The sequence below is a fragment of the Carassius auratus genome, unplaced genomic scaffold, assembly GCF_003368295.1.
Source record: "Carassius auratus strain Wakin unplaced genomic scaffold, ASM336829v1 scaf_tig00003102, whole genome shotgun sequence".
Taxonomy (NCBI): domain Eukaryota; kingdom Metazoa; phylum Chordata; class Actinopteri; order Cypriniformes; family Cyprinidae; genus Carassius; species Carassius auratus.
The window spans coordinates 538,920-557,088 of record NW_020523502.1 but is presented as its reverse complement, the minus strand read 5'-3'; the positions used below and the strand labels follow the sequence as shown (position 1 = coordinate 557,088).

At 37.3% G+C, this 18,169-nt stretch overlaps 2 protein-coding genes across 2 annotated transcripts; one reads left to right on the top strand and one right to left on the bottom strand.

Annotated features, from left to right (window-relative positions):
- Positions 1–1,266: 1,266 nt before the first annotated feature.
- On the bottom strand, positions 1,267–11,822 carry dhx33 (DEAH (Asp-Glu-Ala-His) box polypeptide 33). Its single transcript, XM_026243360.1, has 12 exons — positions 11,474–11,822; positions 10,161–10,321; positions 9,853–10,080; positions 8,652–8,822; positions 7,470–7,655; positions 7,281–7,392; positions 6,444–6,603; positions 5,325–5,413; positions 5,106–5,233; positions 3,830–4,033; positions 3,525–3,611; positions 1,267–1,954 (listed from the first exon to the last, which is right to left on the bottom strand). Exons 1-12 carry the CDS (start codon positions 11,682–11,684, stop codon positions 1,646–1,648), a joined length of 2,046 nt encoding a protein of 681 aa, XP_026099145.1. The 5' UTR covers positions 11,685–11,822; the 3' UTR covers positions 1,267–1,645.
- Positions 11,823–12,352: 530 nt separating this feature from the next.
- On the top strand, positions 12,353–16,618 carry LOC113070149 (60S acidic ribosomal protein P0-like). The gene is made up of 8 exons (XM_026243361.1): positions 12,353–12,414; positions 13,043–13,156; positions 13,836–14,011; positions 14,402–14,489; positions 14,578–14,724; positions 15,137–15,322; positions 16,045–16,185; positions 16,404–16,618. The coding sequence occupies exons 2-8, from the start codon at positions 13,103–13,105 to the stop codon at positions 16,560–16,562; spliced, it is 951 nt and encodes a 316-aa protein (XP_026099146.1). The 5' UTR covers positions 12,353–12,414; positions 13,043–13,102; the 3' UTR covers positions 16,563–16,618.
- The last annotated feature ends 1,551 nt before the right edge of the window (positions 16,619–18,169 follow it).

Sequence of the window (18,169 nt, the reverse complement as noted above, 5' to 3'; positions counted from 1 at the left end):
AGGAGCGTGAAAACAGTATGTTAAAAATACACATGCAGAAGCCTAAACATCTGAATTCAACTTGTTTTAATCAGTCACATTGTGTAAATCTGTTGCATGACACAAAGCCTCCTCTGCTCATGCTGTAATGGAAAGTTTTGATACTAATACTAAACATGTGCACTGCTGGTACATCGTGTGCACCATAAAAACCTGAGTAGTCACATTTTATCCGTCTTATTTCATGCACTGCAAACATAGATTGCCATATACATGTAAGAATACATATAAGTTTGATATGACTTGCAAAGTGAAGCAAATACTAGAATTCGTTAAAACTAATGTGCATTTGATATGCTACTGTTCCCCCTACTAGAAAGTGGCATGCATTACATTAATGTGATCTAATTTTTCCTGAATTGATCAGATCAGAATTCTAGAATTCTAAAATTCAATAGAAAAAACAGTTCTGACACCTTATTCATGATATGACACAGCATGGATGAAACTTCTGAAAATCTCATTACTGTAATGTAAGAAATAATGGTATATTGTTTAAATGTAAAGGTCTTTGCATTAAAATAAGCACAATTTTGGAGTACATTTTTTGAAAATAATCCCACAATGATCCTATTTTATCATCATTATGAGATGTTATTGTAGCTTTTATTAATTATATGAATCTGTTTTGTTTAACTTTTCAGTTAAATTTTAGTTTTTGTAATCTAGTGTGCATTTTTTGTATTTTGTGATTTAAAAAAAAATGTATATATGTTTTTATTAATTTTTTTTGCGCTTCAGCTTTAGTTATGTGCTTCAGAAGCTAGCTAAAATAAAAATTACACGCATATATTCACACACACATATATATACATACATATATATGTGTGTGTATATATGTATATATGTGTGTACATTATATATATATATATACCCAGACACACACACACATATATATATATATATATATATACGGTTTTTATATTTTATTTTACTTAGTTTTTTTATTTACTTTTTTTTTTTTTTTGTACATGAGAAATTATCTTCTAATTTTCTTTAAATATTTTATTTCAGTAACTATTTTTCTATGCTTTTAGCATTGGTTAACTACAATAACCCGACCTAAAAATCAACAATATGCTTAATTTGCTTTATGCAAAATATATTTTTGAGATGAAATATGACCCTGCCATCACATTATCAATCTCTGATCGATCTCCAGCTTCTTTCACACACATCTGTATTCATTTTAACTTGTTCAAACATAAACGTGATCCCAAAACACTCAACATACTAGTCAAGTTTTATGGCAAACGCATTGAGCTGAACAAAAACACATGCAGCCATTTGAGGAAGTGAACCTGAATTTCATTCAATCAGACTTCAGCATTTTGTAAAAGAGCTAGAAATAGGCGTGCCATCTTAAGATTTATAGCAAGTAGAAAGGACTCACTTCTAGAAAAGTTAACAAAGCAAAACTCTTTGGCAAAAACTGCCTAATGTGTTGCATATCAAATCCAAAAAAGCCAAGCATTCCAACAGATCATCTACTGTTGCATATTGTGAAAAAACGGTACGCATCAGTAGATGAACTTTTGGAGTGCTTGGCTTTTCTCTTTCCATCATGCAGTTTTCAGAAACATCAAACTGTAGCATTTGGAAAGCGTTAACTCTTGGTTGCACGCAGCTTCCGGCGGAAATACTCCGGCGCGGCTTCCTGCAGCCAGTCGGCGTCCACCAAACACAGATCCCTCATGTAACAGCGAGACGTGTGCAGGAGCTCGTTGAACACCACGCAGGCGGGTTTGGCCTGGAACAGGACGGATGAGGGATGGATGGCCACAGGCTGGTGTGTGTCCAGAGCCACGTAAGAGCCGTCCGGCTGCAGCTCCGCCGCGTTCATGAACAAACCGTGAGCCAGACAGCGCCGCACGTTCGCCAGGTCCGACAGAGACGACTCCAGCTTCATGTTCATCTGAGCAGCACAAGATCACAGGCACTTAATCATGCACACTCATCATTTGTCTGATTTAATGTCATTTGCATGTCACTATTATAGTTTTTTCCTTTTATTTTTTTGTACATTTTATTTTGTGTTTTTGTAAAATACATAAATAAAAACTTTTTCATTAACTTGGTGTACTAAAATAACTAAAAATACTTAAAATAAACCTAATAAAACCTATATGAGCATATGAATTAAAACTGCCAAAAACACACATATTATATAAATTAAAAATAATTTATAAAAACTAAGACTATGAGAAAGACTATGATGATAAAAAATAATAAAGTGAAAACAGTAAATCTATAAAATATTAACAAAAACTGTATAAATAAAACCAGAACTAATAAAATTATTTGCTGTGATGTCATGTCACAGATACTGTACATGGAGCCAATTCATGCAGATGCTTTTATCCAGAGTGACTGAAGAAATAATTGGTTATTTATTAAATAATTAAATAAAATCTCATTACCTGCATTCCCTGTGAACCCATGATCTTGGTGTTGCTTTGTGCAACACATTACAGTTACAGAAGCTGTCAGAGAAAGTGACCTAAATGCTATTACAAACACATTCTAAGATACAAGCCAATCTCATAGGAGCTGCATTTTGCTCCTGGCTTTTCTCTCTCCGTGTGTGTGTGTTTGTGTGTGTGTGTGTGTGTATGTCTGTGTGTGCGAGAGAGAGAGAGAGAGAGAGTGTCTGTCTGTGTGTGTGTGTATGTGTGTGTGTGCGAGAGAGAGAGAGAGAGTGTGTGTGTGTGCGAGAGAGAGAGAGAGTGTTTTTCTGTGTGTGTGTGTGTGTGTCTGTGTGTGTGTGCGAGAGAGAGGGAGAGAGAGTGTGTCTGTGTGCGTGTATGTGTGTGCGTGTGTGTGTTTGTGTGTGAGAGAGAGAGAGAGAGAGTGTCTGTCTGTGTGCGTGTATGTGTGCGTGTATGTGTGTTTGTGTGTGAGAGAGAGAGTTTGTGTGTGTGTGTGTGTGTATATGTGTGCGAGAGAGAGAGAGTGTGTGTGTCTGTGTGTGTGTGTGTGTGTGTGTGTGTATGTGTGTGTGTGTGTGCGAGAGAGAGAGAGAGTGTGTCTGTGTGTCTGTGAGTGTGCTCATGTTTTTGTATCATATCAGGACACAACTCTGTATAATGACATGGGTATGACACAGGTATTACAAGGAGAGGGTGACTTATGAGGACATAACCCATGTCCCCATTTTTCAAAACACTTATAAATCATACAGAATGAGTTTTTTTGAGAAAGTAAAAATGCACAAAGTTTCCTGTGAGGGTTAGGGTTAGGTGTAGGGTTGGTGTAGGGCCATAGAATATACAGTTTGTACAGTATAAAAACCATTACACCTATGGGATGAACACACTTTACACTAAAACAAACATGTGTGTGTGTGTGAGAAAGTGTGTGTGTGCGAGAGAGAGAGAGAGTGTGTGTGTGTGTATGTCTGTTTGTGTGCGTGGTTGTGTGTGAGAGAGAGAGAGTGTGTCTGTCTGTCTGTGTGTGTGTGTGTGTGTGTGTGTGTGTGTGTGTACCTTGATGCAGATGTCTCTGAGCTGAGCTCGAACCTCCGACACCAGCCCCATATTCCTGCTGTTCACAAAGTTCTCTCGACACCAGTCCTGTGAAAACACAACACACACACACACACACACACATTTCCTGAAGCAGAGAGAGAACAGTCAATTCACATGCAAACGCATTTCTTTAATATCAGCTGTCCTCACAAGTGTACACACACCTCGCAGAATCTGGAAAATGTTAGTAATTTTAACAAAGCATTTTTATTTAGCACTGCCCTGAAGAAGTTGTTTCATGTCTGCAGCGTTGGTGTCAGTACCTTGTTCCCGCTGACTTTCTTAAAGGCCCTGTAGATGTTGAGGAGCGTCATGTGGTCGCCCTCGCTGGAGATGAACTTCTTACGGACGGCGAGGACGTCGTCTCTGCGCGCGGGAGGATTGTAGAGGACCGAGTCGACGGAGAGGAGCGAGATGATGGTCAGAATCTCCTCAGCGCAGGAGAAATCAGGAGAGATCAGCAGAGTCTGTGGAGACGCAGAACAACAACACACTCAGTCACATTCAGTTTCGATGTACTAAACTGACTCAAACTAAAATAGAAGTAAAAAATAATAACTTATTAATGTAAAAATAATAATTACTAACACTTTGACTAAAATGAACATAGATGATATAAAAAATATTTCAAATATTAATAAAATATTAACACAGTAATGCTAACACTGCTCTTCATAAATGCATAAATATATATGCAAATACTTTTAGACAAAAAGTGATAAAGCAAAGCAATTTATATTTTATACATCAAATAAAATTAATTAATAAAAATGAATTCAAAGTAATAAACATTACAATCCTAAACAACATGACTTTAAAATAAGCAAACAAATAAAAATGTATTCAAATTCATGCAAACAGTAAAACAAAGGTGTTTTATCAAATCAAATTAATAAAAACTATATAAACATACTTAATAAAAAAAAGCACAATGAAAACAAACATTTTGCTATTAGACAAAAATATGTTATTGTGAAGCCATTTATATGTTTATATATTATCAAGTCAATAAAAATTATATAGTAATACCCAAGAAATTAAATCAGGTAAAAATGACGTGCATTAAGTTAATCTAAATCAAATTATTACTGAAAAATAGCATCTCAACTACTGAGATATTCAGATATTAATTATAATGGTTTCTCAACTATATTTTTATTAAGTTAATTTTAAAAACATTTGGAGCATTTTTTGTTTGTTAAATATAAGTTTTAGTTTTTCTTTTTTTGCCAGTGAGACAGTGAGCCTATGTCTATGCTATTTAGATATAAAATAGTAACGTTATTTAAACGTTAGACCCAGATAAATGTGCTCTATATCTATTAGTTTGTGCGGAGACGCTTCAGTACAGATGCCAGAGGGATCACTTGCATTTTTTTACTACACTAGCCACTGTAGTGTTTGTTGCTCTAAAAAAAAAAATGGCTTTCTTACGTTGGTCCATAAACAGGGTCGTAACACTGACACGCAAAAGTCTTAAATTGAAGCAATCTGTATTTCTATAGCTCATCAAATGACAAGTCAACGAGTTCCTCTTACTTTGGAGAAGCGAGGCTCTAGAGGGAAGCAGGCCATTTTCTTGCCCAGCGGCGTTAAATAAACGTGATCGTCTTTTCTGTCGACGGCGCCGAGGATACACAGCTGCTCCACAGCGGTCCGCAGCGACTCTACACACACACACACACACACACACGAGACGTTAGCAGAGAACACAACACTGCACAGATCAACCTCCCATCACACAGCATACAGTCTCACCAGGCGACGGCTTGGACATGAAGTCAAAGTTGAGGACGTCAGGGACGCCCAGAGCGAGCAGCTGCAGAATAACACTGGCCAGATTACACCTGCAATCATCGGGGAACACACACACACACACACACACACACACGCAGCGTGAAAGTACAGCTTTACCAAACTCGTGTTAGTTTGCATCTGTCAGCTAAACGGCTGTTCTTGTGCTCAAACACAGACGAATGAATCAAAAAAGAATGCAATGCAATTTCTAGATACACAACACAATACACTGTTTTTAAACAGTAAAAAACAATGTTGCAAAACTTTTTTTTTTTTGTTTTTTAAAGAGCATAGTAAAAAACAATGGCATCTTTTAAATTAGGCTTTTTTCTAAGAAAGCAAGTATTGTTTTGCAAAGAAAAAAAAGCATACTATTTCTAACAAAATAAGTATCATTTAAAAAATAAGTATTACTTTTTAATAGAATAAGTACTTTTAACAAAAAATATATTTTTTTGCACTAGTAGTAAAACCCACAATAATTGTTTAAACTTGAAAAACTGTATAATTTTAAGAAAGAAATTACATAATTTTAAAATATTGCACCATTAAGATAATTATTTTTAAATTCAAAATAAGCATATTCTTTTCCATCTTTTTTTTAATACAAGTATTGTTTTAAGAAATTAAGCATTTATACATAGTATTTTTTTTATAAATAGTTTTCTAGCTCAAGGAAAACCATAAATGTTGTAAAACAAACTTAAAAGCAGTACTGTAAAATCTTGAAAAACAGTATTATTTAAAAAAAAAGAAAGAAAATAAGTATCATGTAAAAAGAGCTGTATCTTTAATGTCTCATTTTTCTAAGAAAATGGGTTTTGAGAAAATAAATGACAGAAAATTAAGAAAGAAAATTAAGTTTCAATATAGATAAATTTAAAAAAAAAAATGTTTTATATATATATATATATATATATATATATATATATATATATATATATATATATATATATGCTTCAAATGTTTCTTTTTTTTCATTTTTAAAATGTGAAAAAAAAAAGCAAAAAAAAACATGCAGATAATATACGTGTCTTATACGGTCTGTTCTGACCCCGGTGCAGACGGTGAGGGCCGTACCTCTGTATCTCGGGTACAGTCATGTTGGCCAGGTTGTCAAACTCCTCTTCAGTGTAGAGACGATAACATGAGCCGGCGTCTTCTCTCCCGGCTCGACCGGAGCGCTGCCAGGCCTGAGCTTTAGACACACGCTGCACTGCTAACACCTCCAGACCGCTGTCTGAATCAACACAACTACAGCTCATCAGTACAGCACAGACGATCAGGAGCTGCAGCACACCATCTGCTTCTACTCTTACCCTCAGGAAGACCGTACAGGACAGTAACAGCAAAGAAACTGATAGTAAATAGTTAATATCTCAGACAAATATTGTCCTCCGAACAAACCACACATCAATGGAAAGATGATTTATTCAGCTTTCAGATGATGCATAAATCTCAATTTTGAAAAATTTACACTTAAGACTGGTTTTGTGCTCCAGGGTCACACACAAACACACACACACACACACACACACACTTTTGGATAACACTTTAGTATAGGGTCCAATTCACACTAATAACTAGTTGCTTATTAGCATGTCTATTATTAACATATTGGCTGTTTATTAGTGCTTATAAAGTACATATAATCCATAATCCTACCCAATACCCTTAACTTAACAACTACCTTATAAACTATTAATAAGCAGCAAATAAGGGGTTAATTGAGGCAAAAGTCATTGTTAATGGTTAGTTAATAGTGAGAATTGGACCCTAAAATAAAGTGTGACCGTTTTTTGAGTTATAGACTGTTTTTGCACATAATTTTGTTGCACTTTCTGTATAATGACCATAAAGATTCGGATTCTATAATGTTCTTCACAGGAGTGAGCTTCAGAGGGTTGAGAGTCTGACCTGGATTGTAGCGTTTGGCTTTCACCATCCCGGTGTCGATCACGTATTTGATGCTGGAGATGGTGATGGAGGTTTCTGCGATGTTTGTGGAGAGAATCACCTTCCTAGAGCCCTGTGGAGCACAGACAGCAGGGTGAGAGAGAGAGCGCGGGGTCAGCGTGAGGCGTGAGTGTCTGGTGCTGCGGGGACCTTGGGCGCGGGCTGAAACACACGCAGCTGCTGAGCCGGCGGCAGAGAGGCGTACAGAGGCACCACGGTCATCGGCCCGCAGCTCTCCGGCAGGTGCTTGGAGATGTCCCGACAGGTGCGAGCCAGCGCTTCAATCTCCTCCTGACCCGTCATGAACACCAGGATGTCATGTGACGCTGGAGCTTCCTGTGAGAAAATATGCATCATGTTTGAAGAGAAAAAATATCACCTTTGAAACAAATTGGTAATGTGTCAAGAAAAGTATTATTTTGTAAGAAAATGACTATAGTTTTATATTTTTTTTAAATAGGTGTAAGTATTAAGAAAATAGCATTTTATATAAATTATTATTATTATTTAAAAAGTATTGCTTTAAAAAAATCGTATTATCTGTAAAAAAAAAAAAAAAAAAAGTTTAAGTATTTTTTTGAAGAAAGTATTTTTTTTTTAAAGAAAATAAGTGTAATTTTTTTAATAACATTTTAAAGAAACTACGTTAAGTATTGTTTTTTTAGGAAAATAAGTTATTTAAATAAAATAAGAAAATATCTTTAAAGATTATATTTTAAAAATAAATATTTTTTAAATATAACAAGTAATGTTTAATTAATTGTCAAATAATGTTTAAGTAAGCATGTTTTAAGAAAATATGTATAGATTTTAAAGAAAACAGACTTTAAATTAAGAAAAAAATTTTTTTTAAGAAAATAAGTAGTTTTTTTGCAATAAGCATAATTTATAAAGAAAAAAGTATTGATGATTTTATTATATATATATTTTTTTTTTCCTTTTCTTTGAGAAAATATTTTTATGTTAGTTTTTTAAGAAAATGATTTTTATTTTTTTTAAGATATTTTTTTAATAACATTTGAAAAAAATAAAAAAATAATCCTGCACTTCAAGATAAAAAAAATCCAGAATTGACTTGTACTTAATAACCATTTGAAGCAAAAAATGTATAATAATAATAAAAAATATATATATAATAAATGCTGTGAGCAAAAGGAATATAATGTAAATATGATAAGACACACATCAATCAAGCCAAAAGACACAGACCAACTCATTACAACTTATTAGAAGTCAAAGACGTGATCAGAAGACTATGACAGTGTAATCGGTCATATGTGTGTGTGTGTGTCTGTGTGTGTCTGTGTGCGTGTGTGTGTGTGTGTGACGGACCTGGTGAATCTGAAATATGGAGACGAGCGCGGCCTGCAGATAGTCGGACTGAGGTTGTTTGGTGTAGTAGATCTGAATGGGATGCTGTCGGCCCTCCAGATACAGAACCGGAGATTTGTTGAAGTACTCAGAGAACAGATCCACGTCCATCGTGGCAGACATCACAACAACCTACAGACCAACAGCATTCACTTACAGTAAACACTACAGCATCTCTGCAGCACACATGAACAAATACAGACCAATCAGAGTCCAGCATGCAAATATTATAGTGATGTCATCACTGTTACATTTTTGACCGCTGAACATTCTATAAAAGATTTTCAAATGTATATCCTAACCTTCACAAAAATATGGATATTGCAATGTATTTTGTTTCAGCTTATTTTAATCAAGGAAATATTTCACTTTTTTTTATTTAGCTTAACTTGGAAAAATAACTAAAACTGAAATAAAAAATAAGAGTAACTATATAAACATATTGATAAAAAAATTACTAAAAATGTTAACTAAAATATACAAATACAAATTATATGTATTTTACCAATATAATTCACATTAGAGAAAACTACAGCCAATGCAACATTTCTATTTTTATTTAATTTAACTTGATGAAGTACAATACTAAAATTAAACAAACTAAAATAAATAAAAAAACTAAACTGAAATAAAAATGTATAAAAACCAAACTGTATGGACTTTTAAAAACAAATAAACAAATAAATAAAAACTAATAAAAATGGCAAAATGCAAAACAAAATTACAAAAACTTCAACTAAAATAAAAATAAAAACTATTCTATAAAGCAGATAGTTCCAGCCCTTGATTCTGATTGGCCGAGCCACGTTCAAAACTGTTGTAAATTACATTTAGTCATTTAGCAGACGCTTTTATCCTAAGCGACTTACAAATGAGGAAGCAATAAAAAACAACAAAAGAGCAATGATATATAAGTGCTATAACAAGTCTCAGTTACCTTAAACTGAGAAAACGTAGAAAACAATTAAATAATTACTCTACAAACACACACCTTGGTTATGTTTGTGCTCGGCAACTACTTTGTTGCAACTTTTCTAACAAATGTCTTAATTGGATCTTAAGGATAAATCAGGTTCTCTTGAAGAATAACTAGCTGTACTAAAATCTCATATCGAGGGCAAACATTTTAATGTCAATATTTACAAAGCGGGTTCTGTCGTACCTTCAGAGGTATTTTGTTCTGTGCAATGCGCTTGCGTTGAGCGGCCTTCACCACGCCAAACAGCACGTCTGTGTGAACGGTGCGCTCGTGAGCCTCGTCCAGGATCACCACGGTGTAGCGCAGTAATAACGGATCACTGATGGCCTCCCGCAACAACATCCCGTCCGTCATGAACTTCAGCTTGGTCTCCGACGACGTGACGTCTTCAAAGCGCACCGTGTAGCCCACCTGAGATCAGAGACATTCATATACAGATGATGCAGAGGGAGAAAGTGAAGTGTAATATGATCTTCAGGCATGAAACACACCAGTTTTCCCAGCTGAACCTTCTTCTCTTCGGCTACTCGTGCTGCTAGTGATATGGCGGCGACGCGGCGCGGCTGAGTGATGCCGATGATGCCCTGCCGGCCGATGCCGGCCTCATACAGGTACTGCGGTATCTGCGTGGTTTTACCTGAGCCCGTCTCACCTGCAACAGGAAAACATTACCTGTATAGTGAAAAATATCCTCACAAATACACTGAAAAACACAACTTGATCAGAATAGGATCACAGGAACCAGACGAGTCCTCTGCACAATCTGAGTTTGCTGCAGCTTGGATCAACTGCTGGTTTGAGGACTGAGCCTGGTTTCTCCCAAGGTTTATTCTGTCACCGATGGGAGTTTTTGTTTCTCTGGCTTGCTTAGATTGGGACACTTCATTTCCAGCGATATCATCGACATGATTGCATCAATGGGTCTCCTCAATTATCAATTGCCTTTAACTGATTATTGAGTGTTTACTATTGTTCTTCTGCATTATTGACACACTATTAATTTCCTCATTTCAATATCCTTATTTTCCTATTTACAATGTTTTAACTTTATATTGTGAATATGTGTAAAAACTTTTTTTCTACTCATTACCCTTTTTCTACTCATTATATATTTTATATTATACACAGATAAATTAAATGTTTTTATTTATTTTATATTTTTAACATGATTCCCAATTATTTTATATTCATGGTTACAAGTATCTGTAAAGGCATTAAATGTAATTTTATCTTTGAAGAAGATTAAGCATTAAAGTTTCAAGTTTAAAGTGAAGATCAAGTTATCTGCATCTCTGCGCTCCATCAAGACTCACACAAAATCTGTCAGCACTGCACGACTCGGAATAACTGTATGTAAAACGATTATAAAGTTATTATTTTATCACGATCATATCTCTCAATGAGTACAACTGGCTGTGTCTATATTAAACAGCATTATAATATTATTTTCAAATACATTTTAACGATATTTTTATTTTAAATTATTGTCCCCGGATCAGTAGAGTACTCTTCTTATAAAGTTGCAATGGCTGGGATTGATTTTAAATATCATTTATACCTAAAAATATGCAATCTAATCCATTTTTACATGAAATAAGCTGCTCCTGAGCGGGGTTTTAAGTTTAAGGACCAACTGCTATTACATGATGAGTTTCGAAGAGCCAAATAATGCAAAATCGAGACAAATCAAAGTAAAAAGAGTCAAATCCAGCTAACAGAGTTAGCGAGATACGAGGATCGGGCCCCGGGTCGACAACACTGAGTTTGGATCATAACACGTGTGATTGTGTATTAGCAGTCTTACCGATGAACACAGTATTGTTCAGCTGTCGGATCTGGTTGATGAGCTGGGTTCTGCTCTGATAGATGGGCAGCTGTTTGCGCTGCGCGTCCACGCTGAAGGGCGCGTGTCCGGCTCTGGGCAGCAGCATGCCCGGCTTCTTGTTATCCAGGCGGGAGAAGGGAGAGCCCGGCTTAAATCTCTTCGCCGGAGGAGGGTCGGGGTCGAGGGGCATGATCTGCGGGAGACGCGCGGCAGTGTGAAGGGCCGATCTCGCTCATAAAGACAGACGGACAACAGAGGAGACTCGCGCTGCGGTTGTTTACATCATCCGCCAATGTGGCTCTGGGGCAGCTGGCGCACGCTGATGACGTCACCGCCGCGCCGCCATGTGGCGCGTCTCTCACAGACGGACCAAATCTTAATAATAATAATAATAATAATAATAATAAAAATAAGAAATGTAACTTCATTTCGACAATCATATTTTATTTTGTTATATTAATATTATTATTATTATTATTATTATGAAGGATATGCATTTTTGTTTTTGTTTTGTACTTCCTGGTTGTGTTTATAATACTTTTATAATAACTTAAAACATTTTGGGGAAAGAGAATTCTGTTTTTTACTGTTTGTATATATATATATATATATATATATATATATATATAATTATTTATGTATTATTTCGTTCATTTATTGTGGATGTTACTTAATACAAGCCACTACGACTAATATGAGCATAGTTTATAATAATTATAATACTAATAATAATAATGTAAATATAATAGGCTACATAAGACACATTAATTTTGTTGAACTGTAGAATGAGAGACGTGGATATTGTCCAATCAGCGCACAGATACGCCTCCTCCCCTCGATTTTGATTGGATGTTTAACTAGTACTAATATTCTGCCGCCTCCTGTAGTGTTCTCTTTCTTATACGTGTTCCGATCGTGAGGTGAGGTTTAATGTGGCCCAGAGCGGCTTTCCTTCTTTTAAATGATAATCGTTGCGATATTACATCTGATTAAGTCATAAGTGTATTAAGAATCACCAGCGCGTTTTATCAACACTCGACGTGTATAATAATAGGAGTTTGAGGAGAAAGTTAGCATTAGCCTGTTAGCATAGGCCTTTGCGCCATGTGGGACGAGACGTAACTCGTTTCTCGTAGTATAATGTTATTTTGATGTATATTTTATATCTGAGTAGTATTGTGTAGATCGTATGGTTAGTTTATTATTATTATTAAACCATTACTCGTGTCCAGTTCCAGCAGGTCATCTACAGTCCAGCTGCGTCAGTGCTGGTCGGTCGTTCCCCCTGCTCAAATCAATCTGTTTCCTACTATCCCTGTCTGTCTGAATCCCACGGCTTACAGGGACGCTGGTCTCAGACATTATGTTAGGAAATTAAAGCCAGTAGATGATAAAGCACTGTTGTTTCGTGTAAAAAGTTTCCAACTATAGTTTGATTTTGGCATAAACTGACATTTCACTTGTTACGAGTTGATGCCATCTTTATCACTTCTTTATATAAAGAGCAAGATAAATGTGTCTAAATGGCTTGCAACCTGTGCTCCTCAGATTTGTCAACCTCTTTGTCTTTAAACCGGCTGTTCACCGATCCTTGGAAGCACTGTCAAGATGCCCAGGGAAGACCGGACCACGTGGAAGTCCAACTACTTTCTGAAAATCATCGTAAGTTCTCCACTTTTATAACCCGAATATCAGCAGGACATCTACAGACCAGCTGTGTCCGTGCTGGTTGGTCGTTCCCCCTGCTCAAATCAATCTGTCTCCTACTATCCCTGTCTGTCCGTGTCCCACGACTTACAGGGACGCTTGGTCTCAGACATGATATATACTAGTCAACATTTGAAGCAGATCAAAACCTTTTATCAGAGATGTCCTAAAATCAAAACATATTCTTGTATTAGGACAACTTTGAACTTTTATTTTTATCCACTTCAAATGTTGAATAGTGTAGTCAAGAACCCCGTAAGTGTTTTTTTTTTGGTATAATATTTATTAAACCTCTAATCGTCTGATTGAATATTTAGTCAGTTTAAAGATTTAAGTAAAAAAAAGCATTTATTTTTTTGTCCCTGCTGAAACGTTGTTAACAGTTTATTTTGACCCGTATCCTTTTTTCAATGCACTTTTTTTTTTTTTTTTTTTTAATTTTTGATTAAAAAAAATAACTTCGCTCAAGTATCTATTAAAATGGAACTGGACACATTTAGTATACATTTAATTTATGTAAAGTATAAATATTAGTCTAATTCAAGATTTGCTTGCTTCAATAATTGCACGATCTGCGGTGATCTCATGCATCCCATCTAGTTGTGTAGTCTGACACATCATTGTCTGTTTACAGCAACTGCTGGATGACTTCCCCAAGTGTTTCATCGTGGGCGCTGACAATGTCGGCTCCAAGCAGATGCAGACCATCCGTCTGTCCCTGCGGGGCAAGGCCGTCGTGCTCATGGGGAAAAACACCATGATGAGGAAGGCCATCCGTGGCCACCTGGAGAACAACCCGTCTCTGGAGAGGTGCGTGTCAGCCTGGGCACAGTGAAGACCCACAGTACACAGAGGCTTTTAAACTCTTTATATTAAATTTAATGCTGGACTGTTATGAATCTCCTTTAGTTTCAATTCCTGCAAATTGACCACAGATTAACACATTCCTTGTGAAACTTATTGACTTTCATTTGCTCATGAAGTCGTTATAAATTCTGCCGAATCCAGAGATGCAGGATCAGTTATGGGCCGGCTGTGTCAGTGCTGGTTTGTCGTTCCCCCTGCACACATAAACCTGTTTCCTTCTATCCCTGTGTGTGTGCATCCCACAGCTCACAGGGACGCTGGTCTCAAACACATCCAAACTTTAGTTTCAGAAGAACTCCAGGTGAATGTTTGCTTTATTCCTGTGTTTTGCAGGCTGCTTCCACACATCCGTGGGAATGTGGGCTTCGTCTTCACCAAGGAGGATCTGACTGAGATCCGGGATCTGCTGCTGGCAAACAAAGTGAGTATCAGTGAGTGACTGAATGTCTGAGGCTCTTCAGGGCTTGAATGCATCTTTTCATGTAGCTGTTGTTGTGTTGTGCTGATAGGTGCCCGCTGCTGCCCGTGCTGGAGCCATCGCCCCGTGTGAGGTGACCGTCCCGGCTCAGAACACCGGACTCGGTCCGGAGAAGACCTCCTTCTTCCAGGCTTTGGGAATCACCACCAAGATCTCCAGAGGAACCATTGAGATCCTGGTGAGTCGCAGGAATGGACGGTCAATCAAATCCGTTTATAACAATTTTTACTTCAAATGATTATCACGACAAGATTAAATATTTGAAAGGTTAAATTTTTTATTTGTTTTTTAATTGCTTTATTTTTTTATTGTACAATTTGAATGTCTTCTTAAAAAAATTCTTTATGAAATTGACCTGTTAACACGTTTTCTACGAGTTGAATATTCAAAGTCATTATAAATGCTGCTGAATCCAGAGATGCAGGATCAGTTATGGGCCGGCTGTGTCAGTGCTGGTTTGTCGTTCCCCCTGCACACATAAACCTGTTTCCTTCTATCCCTGTGTGTTTACATCCCACAGCTCACAGGGACGCTGGTCTCAGACACGTCTGAATTTGTTTATAATGCTAAACAGTGTCATGTTTCCACAGAGCGACGTTCAGCTGATCAAACCTGGAGACAAGGTGGGCGCCAGCGAGGCCACGCTGCTCAACATGCTGAACATCTCGCCCTTCTCTTTCGGGCTGATCATCCAGCAGGTGTATGATAACGGCAGCGTCTACAGCCCCGAGGTGCTGGACATCACTGAAGACGCCCTGCACAAGAGGTTCCTGGAGGTCAGTCCTGTTCACACTGCTCATGTGTTGTGATTTGACCTGGAAGAAGTGACGCTCAAGATGAGAAATCTCAGTTATGGGTCTTGGTTGATTGTATTTGTGAAGATGCAGGATCAGTTATGGGCCGGCTGTGTCAGTGCTGGTTTGTCGTTCCCCCTGCACACATAAACCTGTTTCCTTCTATCCCTGTGTTTGGCGTCCCACAGCTCACAGGGACGCTTGGGTCTCAGACACTTTTTTTTTTTTTTTTTTTTTTTTTTTTTTTTTTTTTTTGCATAAAATTAAAATACAAGTTGAAATAAGCTAGATAAAATTTTATGTACTTGTATAAAGAATTGTATTAAAATAGAATTTAAATTAATATTATAGTTTGTTGCGTTCTTTTAAACAACTTTTTGATTCATCTAATTTGAACTATTTAATATACTACTTTATTCAATTCTCTTATTCTGTAATCTAAATTATGCTTATGGTATTAAAATAGTTTAAATTACTAATTTAAACTAAACATTATTTTATTTTTTTCATTTTAATCCATTTCACACTTTCATATCAAGTGAAATGTGTTAAATTTTAAAACTAGAATATTTAATGTAAAGGAAGTTAACTTATTTAAACAATGCCCCCCCCCCCCCCAACATTTAAATTTCCTCCCCTCTTTCAGTCCTTCAAGTGTTTATTCCCTGACATCTGTGTAACTCGTCCGTCTCTTCTCTGTTCAGGGTGTGAGGAACATCGCCAGTGTGTCTCTGCAGATCGGATACCCGACGCTCGCCTCCATCCCTCACTCCATCATTAACGGATACAAGAGGGTCCTGTCTGTTGCCGTGGAAACAGACTACTCCTTCCCATTGGCTGAGAAGGTAAAGCTCAGATCTCTCACAGATGTGCTGCTACTGCATCTTAGTTTATGAAACGGCTGATCCGTGCCGTTCTCTCGATCGAAGCGAGCTGCGTCCAGCTGTCCACATCTGTTGATGTCAGTGCTGTTGGGATGCTTGGTCTCAGACCTAATAGATGTTGTTCTGCCTTTTATTGGAGCTAAAGCATGTCTGAGGTGCATCATGGTTTTCCTCCGCAGGTGAAGGCCTTCCTGGCTGATCCCACTGCTTTTGCTGTCGCTGCTCCTGTTGCTTCGGCTGCAGTGGATAAGTCTGCAGCTCCTGCGGCCAAAGAGGAGGCGCCCAAGGAGGAGTCGGAAGAGTCTGACGAGGACATGGGCTTCGGTCTGTTTGATTAAACTGCTGGATGAATATCCATGTCAGATTATCCTCATTAAAACATCTGGAAACATCATTTGTGGCTCTTGTCTTTTGATTCTGTACAATCAGGGTGTTTAAACTGGTTTCAGGCTCATAAATTGCTTAAATGTGGTACTTTTAGCTGGCTCAGGGTGTCCAGTCTGACTGGGCCTTTAGGCTCAGTATCTTTAGGTTCGCTGTCGCTAAGCAGACCAGGACCATATGTATTGCGGTTTATATTCTTTTTGTGGACCAAAAAATCCCAACTACAGTCGTGGCCAAAAGTTTTGAGAATTACATTAATATTAGTTTTCAAAAAGTTTGCTGCTAAACTGCTTTTAGATCTTTGTTTCAGTTGTTTTTGTGATGTACTGAAATCTAATTATAAGCACGTCATGCGTTTCGAAGGCTTTTATCGACTACTACATGACATTTATGCAAAGAGTCAGTATTTTGCTCTGCAATTCGACTGGGCATGCTCTCAATCAACTTCTGGGCCAAATCCTGACTGATAGCAACCCATTCTTTCATAATCACTTCTTGGAGTTTGTCAGAATTAGTGGGTTTTTGTTTGTCCACCCGCCTCTTGAGGATTGACCAAGTTCTCAATGAGATTAAGATCTGGGGAGTTTCCAGGCCATGGATCCGAAATGTCAACATTCTGGTCCCCGAGCCACTTAGTTATCACTTTTGCCTTCTGGCACGGTGCTCCATCGTGCTGGAAAATGCATTGTTCTTCAAACTGTTGTTGGATTGTTGGAAGAAGTTTCTGTTGGAGAGTGTTTTGGTACCATTCTTTATTCATGGCTGTGTTTTTGGGCAGAATTGTGAGTGAGCCCACTCCCTTGGATGAGAAGCAACCCCACACATGAATGGTGTCAGGATGCTTTACTGTTGGCATGAAACAGGACTGATGGTAGCGCTCACCTTTTCTTCTCCGGACAAGCCTTTTTCCAGATGGCCCAAACAATCGGAAAGGGGCTTCATCGGAGAATATGACTTTGCGAGCTCTGCACTGGTGGCACTCCGATCCCGCAGCTGAATCCTCTTTAGGAGATGATCCTGCCACTTGCTGGACTTTCTTGGACGCCCTGAAGCCTTTGCAAGAATTGAACCTCTTTCTTTGAAGTTCTTGATGATCCTATAAATTGTTGATTTAGGTGTAATCTTAGTAGCCACGATATCCTTGCCTGTGAAGCCATTTTCATGCAACGCAATGATGGCTGCACGCATTTCTTTGCAGGTTGGAGTTAACAAGACGATTACTGAAATGATCTCAGCAGGTCCTTTAATGACCGCAATGAAATGTAGTGGAAAGGTTTTTTTGGGGATTAAATTAATTTTCATGGCAAAGAAGGACTATGCAATTCATCTGATCACTCTTCATAACATTCTGGTGTATATGCAAATTGCTATTATAAAAACTTAAGCAGCAACTTTTCCAATATTTATGTAATTCTAAAAACTTTTGGCCACGACTGTACAAGTGTGAACGCTCCATAGTGGAATTTGAGCTTTGTAACCTTGCAGATCTTTCTGGTATAACTGCAACATCACACACTTAGTAAAGCTGAAATACATAATAGGATTTTCTTAAAGGCTATGT